The sequence below is a fragment of the Candoia aspera genome, chromosome 1 (genome assembly GCF_035149785.1).
Source record: "Candoia aspera isolate rCanAsp1 chromosome 1, rCanAsp1.hap2, whole genome shotgun sequence".
Classification (NCBI taxonomy): domain Eukaryota; kingdom Metazoa; phylum Chordata; class Lepidosauria; order Squamata; family Boidae; genus Candoia; species Candoia aspera.
In genome coordinates, this window is record NC_086153.1 from 1,897,698 (window position 1) to 1,910,650 (window position 12,953).

A 12,953-nucleotide genomic window follows, 5' to 3' on the forward strand; every position below is an offset into this window, starting at 1 on the left:
CTCGCCCACCCCTCCCTTTCTTTTTGGATTCTCACAACCCCGTGATGAAATGACGGGAATGAGCACGTTGGCGCACTCGCCCTTCCCGGCTGCCCAAGAGGACAGGTGCCCTCCCCCAACTGTTGCTTAGCAACCTCAAACACACATGCAGGAGTCAAATCCTGCACCAGCAAGTGAGTGCACCGGGTGTCCGTGTAAGATTGTGGGCAGCTAAACTTAGACAGCCCTGTCTTAAATTCCCAGGCATTTTCAGATCAGATCTGTCCTGAAAGGTAAGCCTCCTTAAATACATGGGGCTTCTTAGCGTGCTGTCCTGGCAAGACAACGTCTGGAGGGCGAAAAAGGTGCTGGAGATTTTGCTGAAAGGGGGGAAGTCGGGGTGAGGATGCTGATGGGTTTTGCATCTGGAAGGCGGTCAGTTGAATCTCAAACAGCCTCTCGAGGCAGGACCTCCCTCCCTCCCACCCCACCCGAAGCCTTGGATCACTATTGACGGTAGGCTAGCGACCCCCAACCTCCAGATGTGCTGGACTCTAAATCCCACCATCTATAGCCAGGGCAACTCTGCCGGCTGTGGGATGATGGGAGTTGTAGTTCAACATTCCTATGGACACCAAGTTGAGAAAACTAGTAGTAGAACTGGATGAGCCCGTGGTCTGAGTAGCCCAGTTCAGCTTCTGCATGCATTAACTTCTGGATTTCAAGCAGCACCTGGACAAGGCAATGGCCATCGTGGCAGAGGCGTCTGCTTTTGGTACAGAAGGTCACGGATTCCATCCCAGCACCTCTTGGGAAAAGGATCTGGTAGCAGAAGCAGGGAAGGTCCTTCGCTGCCCTGGAAGACCCTGGAGGACATCCCCAGTTAAGCAGAAGAATCACTTGTCATGTGCGAAGGGCCCCGTTCCATGGTCATGCTGACGCCGACGGGTTTTAAGATTCCTTGGTGGTGTTCATATTTAATTTTCGGTATTGTTTGAATTGTTTGATTGTTTTTTTTTCTTATTGCTAGCCGCCCAGAGTCACTGGTCTGAGATGGGCGGCTATAAACAAACAAATAAGTAAAGAAATAAATTCAGCTAGTGGGAGAATAATCTGACCAGTTCTGGGGTGGTTTCCTCTTTCCCAGGCTAGGAAATGGAGTGAGTAGGAGGCATTGTCTTGATTCATGCTTCATCAAGAGATTTAACAGGTCTACCTCAGATCCAGATTATGAGGAAGGACCCTACAGCTAGGTCTCAAAAGCATTGTCAGTTGCATGTTCAGAAGACCCTGGAATGCTTGTTTAGGATTCGTTGCTAGATGCCCGTCCCGCCTTCCCTCCAGGAGCTCAAGCTGCAGCATAGGATATGTACGGACCACGTCTCCCTAGGATGACAGCTAGGCTGGGGTGGAGGAGAGTGAACGCCCCAAGGGATTCCCAGTGGTGGATGTGGACTTCAGCCTGAGCTGTCTGGCAGTAGTGGAGCACCTGAACTCCTGCGCCACACTGCCTCTGGAGACTGAAACTGACGTTCTCGCTGAAGGGTGCAAAAATGAAATTGATGGTTCTGGAGGCTCTTGGGGGTGGGGAGGGCTAACCCTGGCCCACCCGGTAATTACATCTGTTGGGATCACATTGCACTGGCCTTTTTTTTCCTTGTAGAGAGTGAAACATGGCTGCAGAGGCAGAAAAGAGAGATTATCCTGAGAGCAGCAATATCGATGATCTATCCGAGGAAGAAAAGCCAAGTTCTGGGGTCACCCTCCACACACTGACTCCAGAGATGGATGCTCAGTGGAAGGCCGTTTTCCACGAGTGTGTACAGCCAAGAGGTTTGGGTCTGCAGGAGATAAAGATGGAGAAGCTCAGCAAGGAAACCATACAGCAGAAGAAGATGGAACAGCAACACCCTACTGATAACTTGTCCCAGGACTGGTTCAACACCGAGCCCACGACCCTGGAGACCCGGGCGTATCTTCTCGATAAACTTCTCCCCACCTTGATCCCCGGAGTGGAGCAACTGTTACGGGTAGCAGAAAGGAAGAAATTGCTGGACTTGAAGGAATCCCAGCGCTGCCAATTTGACCCTGTGAATTTCCTGGGAGAATATCTGATGAGGCATAACCCTTCCTTTGACTTGACAGCACAGCCGAACCCCTACACGCAAGGGCTGAAGGTGATCGCGGATAAGCTGAAAACCCAAGTGCCCCACACAACTATGCATAAGTAAGTGGGTCCGACCCTTGGAAGCCGGTTCAGAGAGGAGCCTAGGTTTGGAGTCAGGGCTGCCAGCCGAGTGGCGGGGCCAGGCGTAGGGTTTGGCCCGCAGAACCGCCGTGCCACCAGGTCTAAGCGAATGAGGTTGGAGCCGGTGAGCTGGCCAGAGGCTTTCACTGTGGCAAAATATCTGGGACACTGACTCAGGCAGGTCTAGAGAAGCTGCAGTAAAAGAGGGTGACCTTTCCTTATTCCCCAGCCCCCACCCCACACGGCTGCTGCTCTTCAGATTCCTAGCCTGCCGTGTCCCCTGATCGGATGCCCAAAGCAGCCTTCAGCTAGAAGGAAGAGAGCTGTGCTAGTCCACCTGAACATCAGGAGGTGTCTGGCAGCATTCTTCCCAACACAGTTGAAAGGCAGAAGCTTTCAGCTGGCATCATGTCGATGAAGATTCTCAGTCATCCAGGTGGAATTGTCTGTAGGTTGAGTCACGGCGACTGGATTTCTTTCTTTTTCACCGAAACATAAGAGGAGCAACGTGGTATATGCAGTCCAGTGCGGTGAGGAGTGTTCTGAGCTCTGCATGGGGAAACCAAACAGCCTTTGCCCAAGAGGATGGCCCAACACGGGAGGAGCAGCACCACAGGACCAGAATCAGCCGTTTACCTTCATCTAAAAGAAAAAGGACACTCATTTGAGGACAGCAGTGTTCACACTTTGGACAGAGAAGAAAGGTGGTTTGAGAGAGGGGTTAAGGAATCCATTCATGCCAAAGTGGAAAATCCTTCCCTCAACAGAGGCGGCGGCCTCAGACACAACTTGTCCCCCATTTTTCATGCTGCTCTTTCATTAGTCCCAGGAAGATTAAGACCACCAGGAAGGCCACTCTTAACGATCCACTTGGGGATGAGCGAGGGATTTGGGAGTAAGACATCCCAAAGACAATCCACACCTCCATGGCACAATTAACAGCCATTCAGGTGCAGGGACCATGCAGCCACCCTGGAAGACATATATGGGGTCCCCTCACCAGCCTTTGCCCAGACTGAAGAAGCTGCTTGGACAAGCAGCAAAACGTTTCAACCTAAAAGAAAGAAATCCGGTTGCCAGGACTCAACCTACAGACTTTTAGCTGGCATTGAGTATCTTCTCCTGAGCCTCAGCTAGCCTGGCCAGTGCGGGGAGTTGTAATCTGAGGTCTTGCGAAGGTTGCCCTGAACAGCCAGATCTCCGACAGGCCGCAGGTCTATTCGCCCGCTTCCCCGTTTTCTTCCCATCCTTTCCCACCCTCTCTTTTATTTATTTATTCTTAGATTTATATCTCGCCTTTACTGTGTGCAACTCAAGGCAGCACACATAATTATTTTTTTCACCATAGCCTCCTTGTGAGGTGGGTGTTGGGCTGAGGGAGAAGGGGGGCCCAAAGTCACCCAGCCGGCTTTCATATCTAAGGGAGAACTGGAACTCGGGGTGTCTAGTCAGTGCTTTCACCACTACGCCAAACCAGCTCTCAGACAGGCGGATCAGTAGCATTCTGGGACAAGCTGAGGTTCCATAAGATATTCTATGCCCTCTTCAGAGCTGATGCTTCCTTGGGTTTTCTCAACGTCCAGTGAGATAGTTCCTAGAAGGAATCCTAAGACAGGTCCTGCTGGATCAGAAGAAGGAGCCACCCAGTCCACAGGACCTGGTTCGGGGCCTTCAGAGTGACCGCGTGCCTGCCATTTGAGTGCTCTTGATTGTAAGGACCCTCATCTAACCTGCTACCCTTGTGCCCACCAGACTCACCGAGATGAAGAACCTGGTTGAAGAGAAACGCCAGCGAAGGAAGGATGTGGAGAACATAAAAAATCGAGTGAACCAGTTGCGGAAGGAGGCCTTGGCTCTGCAGTTCCAGGAGTGGACCCTGGATGCCTCTGGACAGATACCGCTGGCGCTGGTAACTGGGGCGAGTGAACTGGGGCAACCACAGCTGTCTGGCCAAGAGCCTCCCCGTGTATCTTCTCCCTAGAAGTAACAGAGGGCTGGCACCATCCCTTCTGCTCCCTTCACTTGGCAGATCTGTTCTGGAAGACATCTGGGGAGCGCTGGGCCAGCAAGGGGGAAGGGCCGGCAGCAGCTCTGCCCTGGCTTCTTCTGGGGCTTGCTGAGGCCCATCAGCTCCTTCCACGGGGACCGCAGTTGGACGCTTGGGCAGAGGCTGCTTCCTCCGGATCTGATTCCTCGAGGAAGGATCTGAGGGGAGACCCAGCTGGATGGCCAGACCTCTGCTGCGCAGGCCCAGTTCCCAAGCTCGGCACACAGCAGCTCCTGCCCCAGAACGTACCAAGCCACCGTGTGGTGTCGTTGGCTGGTTTTCCCTTCGCACGTTGTGTGAGGCCAGCCGTTGTGATTTGTAAATTGGGATGCGTGACACAGGATATTGTGTGAGCTCAGTCAACTATGACTCATTCCACGAGCTCTATCTGTGGGTTCAGTTTGGGAATGGTAACAGGCTCAGAAAAGGGGAAAGACCATTCCTGTATTCAGGGGATTTTATTACAAAAGGCTCACAAAAAAGAAAAAATGGTTAGAATAAAGGGGTTAACGCAGATCTGAGGTTCCAACCTCTTTCAGATAAGGTAGGTAGGTTTTCCATTGCAGGTAGCCCTCACTGAACGACCACAATTGGGACCGGAATTTCTGTTGCTAAGCAAAGAGGTCATTAAGCAAATCCTACCTGATTTTACAACTTTTTTTGTGGCGGGTGTTAAGCGAATCACTGTGGGCGTTAAGTGAACCATGTGGTTGTTGTGAATCACGCGGTTCCCCACTGATTTTGCTTGCCTGAAGACAGCCAGGAAGGTTGAAAATGGTGATCACATGACCACGGGATGCTGCACTGGTAATAAATGCAAACCGGTTACCCACTGCCCAAATCGGGATCCCGGGACTGTGGAGACACTGCGACAGTCATAAGTGTGAGAACCAGTCACAAGTCGGTTTTTTCAACACTGTTGTAAGTCCAAACCATCACTGAACGAATGGTTGTCAAGTGAGGACTGCCTGTATCTGTCTTTTGTCTGTCTCCGGCTCTGTTTCCTTTTTATGACTTCTGCCTTGTATCCTCCGTCTTACACTCTGTTTTTGCTCTTCTACTGTTGTTGGCTTCTTGGTGTTCCTTGAGCTCGCTTCTCTCCCTGCAGGTGTTTCGCTACTGGGCTAGGTAGCTTCACTCCCCCGTGCATTTCTTCCTGGAGGAAGCTCAGGGAGCACCAAGAACCCCACAATTTGATTCTCTTCCGTGGCTCTTCTGCTATCCTGTTTTAAGTAACATCCCACGTTTGCTCCACCACGCCTCTGCTGTTCCTTACGTTTGTGCTGCTCCTGCTCTGCTCCTGGTCCCCCTCGGCTCGCGGTCCCTCGGGCACGGCTGGCACCGTGCTCGTGGATGGATGGGGCTGGTGCAGGGGGCGGCAGAGGGAAGAGGGAGGGGCCTGGAAGGACAGGGGAAGAGCCGCCATCAGCTAACAGCCAGCTAAGAGGGGCCTGAGCCTGGGCCGAAGAAGCAGCGTGAGCAGACCCCTCAGGCAAAAGCCTCCCTCATTCACAGGACGATAAAGGTGGGGGCACATTCAGACTTGCAAGGTTCTGTTGCTGGAGCTGTCACAATAAAAGTAGCCCAGGCCTACCTGGCATGGGTTTCTTAGTCTGGCCTCCCTGGTTGGGCTGACAGGAGCATCGGAAGACCCCTCCTGCTGCTTCTCGGCCTGGGAGAAGACTCAGGCCTGGCGCTGGGCCCTCCGGCTCCTCTAGGACCGGCAGCACGCCGGGTCTCTTTGGTTGCCACCATCCTGCGCATGCAGCTGGAGATGCCAGAATCTGGGCTTGCTTGGCTTTGCCGGGATCTCCTTGGGCTTTCAGCCACCCCCACTATCCCCAACAGGCACAATGCTAGCCGTGCCGTAAGGGACTGTGAGCTGTGGGGGGCCAGGAGTAAAGCAGAAGTAGCATAAAGGTACGAAATAGCAGAGAAGAGGCTTCTCACTCCTGCCACCGATGTTCTTCTTCTTCTTATGATTATTATATCGCATTTATATAGCCACCCATCTCACAGAGAGTGACTCTGGGTGGCTGTATAGGTAGTCCTCGACTTACAACCACAATTGGGACTGGAACTTCCATTGCTAAGCGAGGCAGTTGTTAAGTGAGTCATGCCTGATTTTACAACCTTTGCCACGGTCATTAAGCAAATCACCATGGTTGTTAAGTGAATCACATGGTCGTTATGCAAATCCAGCTCCACCCATTGACTTCGCTTGTCAGAAGCCAGCTGGGAAAGTTGCAGATGGCGATCACGTGACCCCAGGACACTGCAGCCGGTTTCTAAGTGCCTGGATTTTGATCATGTGACCGTGGGGATGCTGCGACGGTCATAAGTGCGAGGACTGGTCACAAGTCACTTTCTTCAGCACCCAGGCCTGATCACATAGCCAGGCCTTGAGGGAGTTGCGGAATGTTAAGAGGAACGTTCTTTCCCTGCTGCTGAGGTTGTCTGCTGTCTTCACCATTCCCTGACACCGTCTTGGGGCTTCAGCTCATAACTGTTCTTCTTTCTTTTTCTGGTCTTCCTTCAAGGTTTCTTCATCTCATCGTGCTAGATTCTACCCCCATCCCTAGTCCACCCCCTTTTTAAAGGGCTGGCTTGCCAGTGCCTCAGGGTGGGGCCCTCTAAACGTAAAAGTGCAGAGAGGGGAATGTGGGCCTTTTCACTGCTGCACGTCCCTTCTTCCGCCCATGTATTTGTTTATTAGATTTATTGTATATCCCTCTTTCCAATCAGCAGCTCAAGGCAGCATCAGTAGCACTCCCTCCTCCCATTTCCCCCCAAACAGCAACATCGGTTGGGCTGAGAGGAGTCCTGAGGTCACCCTGTGAGTTTCCACGGATGGGGATGGACTTAAGGCTGCCCCTCCCTGGTCCTAGCCCAAAACCTCACCATAACACCTCACTGGCCCTTCTACTCCTTAGATGTAGGTCTTGCTTTTCCTTCAGGAGCCTAAGGTGGCATACAGAGTGGTCTCTCCCCTGAACAGCCATGTCTGAGCGGGGCTTGGACCCTACTCCTTGCCCAACCCCTTAATCGCCATACCCCATGCCAAACTACGGCTGAATGCAACGCGTGGATCCAGTTTCCACATGGAACGAGCATTCCTCGCCTTAAAGGGCCTATGGCATGAGATACAGTGATTGACTGTCTTGTCCCTTGCAAGTGGCAATGCTGTGCACACAGCCTGGGAACTTCAGCATGCAAAGCAGAGGCTCAGCCCCCAACCTGCAGCCCAGTTAAGGCGTCCCAGCTCCAGGCTCCCCAAAGGACGGTGAGTCAGAAGCCATGGGCATGAGGAGCTGAAGCACATAAGGTGGCTGCATTGTCCAAATGTCAGCTTCTGTTTGTCCTGGGAAAGTAGTAGGGATACAGAGGAGGGAGGGAGGGAGGGAGGGAAGGGAAGGGAAGGGATATTTACTTCTAACAGTCAGCCAGCCTTTGAGTCCAAAAACATTTTCTGCCTCAACAATTGACCTGTCAGATCTATATATGTAAATGTTTTGCTTGTTATTTGTACGTGTATAAATCAAAACTGGTTAACTTGATTCTAGCTGAACTGTTAGAATATACACACACAAACACACACACATTCAGCTTACCCCAAGATGTCCTATAACAAGAAGGAAGGCATTCTGAAGCAGGGTAGGAGGTGGGAAAACTTGGCATGTCATAAATCAATTCTGAGAAGTGGAATAAATTAAGTTAGTTGTACCAACTTTGCTATGTTTATTAATAAAGGGATGTAATTCAGGGTGCAAAATTTATGCAAGTACCTTTTTGGTTCACCAATCCATGGAAGCGGTTTTAAGGATCTTTGCAGTCCCCAAAGTGTCACACTTAATGTATTCCCAGAGGGTTGTGCAGAAGGCTCCCTCTGCTCAGGATAATCTGACCCACCTTTCCTGTGTCCGGTGGAACTTGTCACCAGGTAAGGATGGATAGGGTTGCAGTGTTTATGCAACGTTTACAGTGGCTATTAATGCTTGATTATCCTCTTTCTGCTGTGTTATTGTTTACAGTGAGCTGCCTTGAGTTCACATGTGACAGGGATGCAAAGCAGAAATGTTATCAATAAATTAAATATAGTGAACACTTGGCAATGTTGCCATTTCATCCATAATCCTGTTAGACCCCAGTTGTATCCGTCAACTGCCCTTCTTTGCCACCCTCTGAGTCAAAGCTTTTTTAGCTTACCCAGATTTATCCCACCCTAATTCCTGTAAGAACTTGCCCAACCCACCATTAATCTCTGAGGACCTGGTGCACCATTCAGCTGAAGCCTTACCCACCCCTCGGAATCAGAGGGTGGCAACAGCCTTAGATTGAATTGCCCCTGCGTGGCCTCTCTCTGCACATGGATCCAAAGAATCCCCTGGTTTTCAGTGGGTCTCTGGGAGATGAAAAGGCGGAAGAGATACCTAGAACATCACTGGAGGAAAACAAAATGAATTTGACTGGATGCAGATAAGAGCCTTTATTAAGGTTTACACCATTGCGATAAGAGCAGCAAAATAGAATTGTTTTGCTTCTCTCTCCCTCTTTCTTTCTTTGTGTGTGTGTGTGCGTGTGTGTAATAACTTTATTCAATTTTTAAGAATTGTTTTGCTTCTCTCGTTGCATCTGCGGATTGCCATCTGGTGGCCTTATTTAAGGTGACTTAGTCCTTGCTGGAGAGGACAGGGCTGGAAGATCACCTTCAGGCCTCCTGTGCAGATTTTGCACAGCAACCGTCAGACAAAATCACTTGGATCTGCTCGGAGTCGGGCCCTAGCTGTGCAGGTCCTGTGGAAGTGTCCGAGGCATGGTCTGATCTAGTTATAGCCCTGTGGAAGTAGAGAGGGAGCCGTGGGGATGTCCGCCTGCATTTTAGATCCATGCTTCTCCTGTCTTGTGAAGGATTCCCAGACAGTGGCATGTGGCTGGGTCAGAGTGGGGGCGAATTCATCCTTGAGGTAAGGATGGTCCGCCCCCTCCTCAAGATGATATCGCTGGACCCCACTGTGCTGGATAATTTCTGGCCTGTCTCCAACTTTCCTTTCTTGGGGAGGAAGGTTGTCCAAAGAGCCCTGAACTGAAGCGGAATATCCAGATCCCTTTCAGGCAGGTTTCAGACATGGGCCCAGTAAAGAGGTGGCATTGATCTCACTTGCTAATGACATGTAGTAGGACCAGAATGAAACTTTTGCATCCATCCTGCCCTTCCTGAGCCATGAGTGATGCTGTCCAGGTTCTGTCTCAGGCTGTGGGGGTCTGGGTGGGAAGGCCTAGGCTCATGTCTCCTGCTGGAAAAGCAGTGGCAGCTGCGGGTCAGAGGGCCTTTGCACAGCTCCACCTTGTGTGCCAATGGTGCCTGCTTCTGGATCGGGAGGCCCTGCTCATCGTACCTCGGTTGCCTCCCAATTGGCTTTCGGCAACGCAGTCTACCTGGGGCTGCACTCGATAACCACTTGGAGGCTGCAGCTGATCCAGAATGGAGCAGGAGGTGTAGATCGGGGAGGGCCTTGGTATGCCCATGTGACACCTTTACTTTGCAAGTTGCCCTGCTTACTAGTGAGCTTCCAGATGCAACTCTATACAAATACAATCAATCGATCAGTTAATAATTCAGGGCACTGGTCCTCACCTATAAAGCCCTTCATGTCACAGGGCCAGTTTACTTGCAGGACAACCTGTCTCCAGTTGTTTCTGCCTGCCTGGTAAGATCTGACAGGGTTAGCGTGCCACTTAGTTGGCATGCCACTTACTGTCACTTAGGCAATGGTGGGAGGCTCCTCTGTCACCACCCTGGTTTTTGGACCGGCATCTTCCCTGAGTTCTGGTTGGCCCCAGCCTGCCTGCCTTTTGAAAGGCATTAAAGACCCAGTTCTTTCCCCAAGTACTGGATCAGGGGGTGGTATGAGCCCCATCCCCAGCACTTTATGTCCTTACGTTTTCATGTTTTGTTTTTATTATTTGTTTACCATGTTGCTTTACATGGATTCATTGCTCTTTATTGATGATGCGTGCCACCCCGAGTTGTGTGCTGGGCAGGCAGCTATATAAGTTGAATAAGTAAACAGAGGAATAGGCCAGGAGACCATACTGGGTACCCGCTGGTTCCTGAGCATGGATGAGCATCTCATCCATTGGAACAGATGAGGAAAGTTCGTGGGCCAGCCCTTGAGAAATTTCGTTCTTGTTTGCAGATCCAAAGTGCCCTGAAGTCCTTCTTGGAGGTCATCAGCCCAATGCATCAGTCCAAGGGGACAGGTAAAAGTGCATCTGTCCTTGGTCCTGAGCTCTCCCCCTAAGGACTCCACAGTAGGCACAAAAGCTGCTCCTCCCTGCTGGGGGAGGGGGGGCAACCCAGGTGCTTTCCCGAGCATTGTGAGCTTCCAGTGGGCATATGCCAGTCCTCAAGCACCTCAAAAGTCGTATGTTGGATTCCAGTTGCAGTGTTTCATCTGGAGGCCACCGGCCAGCTCAATTCCTTGTCCAAGGGCATTTTTTTTTCATCCCCAATCCCAGTCACCCTACTGGCCCCCTCCTGTGTGCCAGCAATACCATCCACCCATCTTCCTCAGTCTGGGGGCCTCCAGTTGCGTGGGATCAGCTCCCATCAGCCCTGTGCTAGGACTGGGAAGCTGATGCTATGTTGACCCAGGTGCCGAAGACACAATCTGTTCTCCCTTCGTGGCTCCCCATTTTGAAAAGATAATAGGAGACGAAGTCACCACCATTCAGCTTTAACCTGCCGTGTTGTGAACCTCAGCAGGGACATGTGACATAATAGGTGGAAATGGCGCTTTTACTCCATGTTGTATCCAAGGCCTACTCCGTGTTGCTAGTGACTGGAATGGGCCACCTGCAGCTCTGCTCCCCAAGACTGTTTCACTGGCCGCCGTCTGCCTGGGGGGCTGCGGGAGAGTTTTAAGGGTGGAGATGGATTTTTTTGCCTGCCTGCTCACAGCCCCACCCTTAAAATCTCTCCAAATTCTCAAAAGTGGGCCAGACGCTCAGCCATAAACCTTTTGGTAGCATCACAAGATCATCAGATGGTCTCCTCTCTCCCTTCAGAAGGTTGTGAGGCCAGGTTGCAGCCCGGACCCTCTGCTGTGGCCACCCCTCTCCCGTGGGCCGGCCCTCCACGTAATTACAGGGGCAGGCAATATTTTTGAGCCATTAAGCCTGTTTGTGGCTGGGTCTCATAAAAACAGGCATTTCCCTCACAGCAAACAGCTGAGGTTGCTTTCCAGCAGCCTCTAAACCCCCAGGATGCACCCTGCCTTCCCAACTCCCCTGCGTCTTTTTTTTCGGCCAGCGGAACATCTTTCCAATCCAACCCTTTTTATTTTGTATTTCATTTCATTTCAGATTCATTTCCGACTGTGAGTCTTACTTCCTTAGAATGCCGGTGGGATCTGTTTCAGGCCGAGGGGCATTCTTAGAAGGAAGAGACTCAGGGCAGGTGCTTTGCAGCCTTTCTTTTAATTCGAAGGATGTGTCTGAAAAACAAAGTCAAGGAGGGCAGGGCACCTGTTGGGCCAAGCAAGGTCTCTCTGCATTCTCAGCTGGTCAATCATTTCTGTACTACTGGAAGTTATTCAGAGGCAGGGGTTGGGCTGGGGGGGGGCTTTAGAAGAAGGACCCTCTCCCCCATGGAGGGCTAGTTCTATCCCCTGCCCGGGGGTAGGCAAGCAAAGTGAAGGAAGGGCAGCAAGGTCAAGCAGGAGGGTCTGTTTCCTCACCCCAAAGGATCCGAATCAAACATTCCATTGGAGATGGGGCTGTCCAAAGTCAAGATGGTGGCCACAACGGTGTGATCAGAGCTCAGCCATCTTGACTGTTTTGACCACACCCTGCAGACACCCTGGATTGGAGAACATCAAACATTCCTTTGCCACTACAGGTAGTCCTCGACCTATGACCACATTTGGGACCAGAATTTCCATCGTAAGTCATTGTGGTCATAAGTCGAGTCACTATGTGATTGGACCCAATTTTACAACCATTTTTACGGCAGTTGTTAAGTGAATCTGGCTTCCCCAATGGGTGTTTTTTGCCAGAAAACAGCAAAAAATGTCGCAAAATGCAGTCACGTGACTGCAGGCCGCTGCAACCGGTTGTGAATGCAAGCCGTTTGCCATGAGCCCGAAGTGCAGTCATGTGACCTCAGGAGGGTGGTGCAATGTTTTGCAATGCTCAGAAGTGCTTTACAGGTCATAAAACACCCATTCCGAGGTCGTCGTAACTTTGGATTGTTGTTAAACAAAAGGTCATAAGTCGAGTACTACCTGTACACCTTTTTCACTTGCCCAACAAACGATTCACAAATGATGCCTGGCATTTGCGGCCAAATAGCCCTGGTTCCCTTTGCTGTAAGCGTGTCTGGTGTGGTTCCCACCCACCCCTCTTCTCCAGTGGGCTCAGCAGAGCTTCCGTTCCTGCCAAGGCCCTCACTCCACCTCTTGGGCACCCTTTCTCCTCTCTGCAGACATCTATGCCAGGCCGCTGGAAGCCGTAGGAACGCTGGACGTGAAGGTGAACCAAGAGGAATTCGTGGAGGTGAGGAGGCCACGATCCCTTTTCCCAGGAGGGATCAAGGGCTTGGGACTCTCCCTTCCAGGAAGAATTAGGATGAAGGGAGGGCACAGGGGTGGAAAGTGCCTAAAATCCCTTGTATAGTTC

General features: G+C 51.3%; 1 protein-coding gene across 1 annotated transcript in view; it reads left to right on the forward strand.

The window, feature by feature from the left end:
- Positions 1 to 1,652: 1,652 nt before the first annotated feature.
- The window catches only part of EFCAB5 (EF-hand calcium binding domain 5), a 51,655-nt gene continuing 40,354 nt past the window's right edge, over positions 1,653 to 12,953 (forward strand). The window contains exons 1-4 of the mRNA XM_063291086.1: positions 1,653 to 2,206; positions 3,980 to 4,136; positions 10,472 to 10,535; positions 12,760 to 12,830. Coding sequence (XP_063147156.1) covers positions 1,653 to 2,206; positions 3,980 to 4,136; positions 10,472 to 10,535; positions 12,760 to 12,830 — 846 coding nt within the window. The remainder of the gene's footprint in view (positions 2,207 to 3,979; positions 4,137 to 10,471; positions 10,536 to 12,759; positions 12,831 to 12,953) is intronic.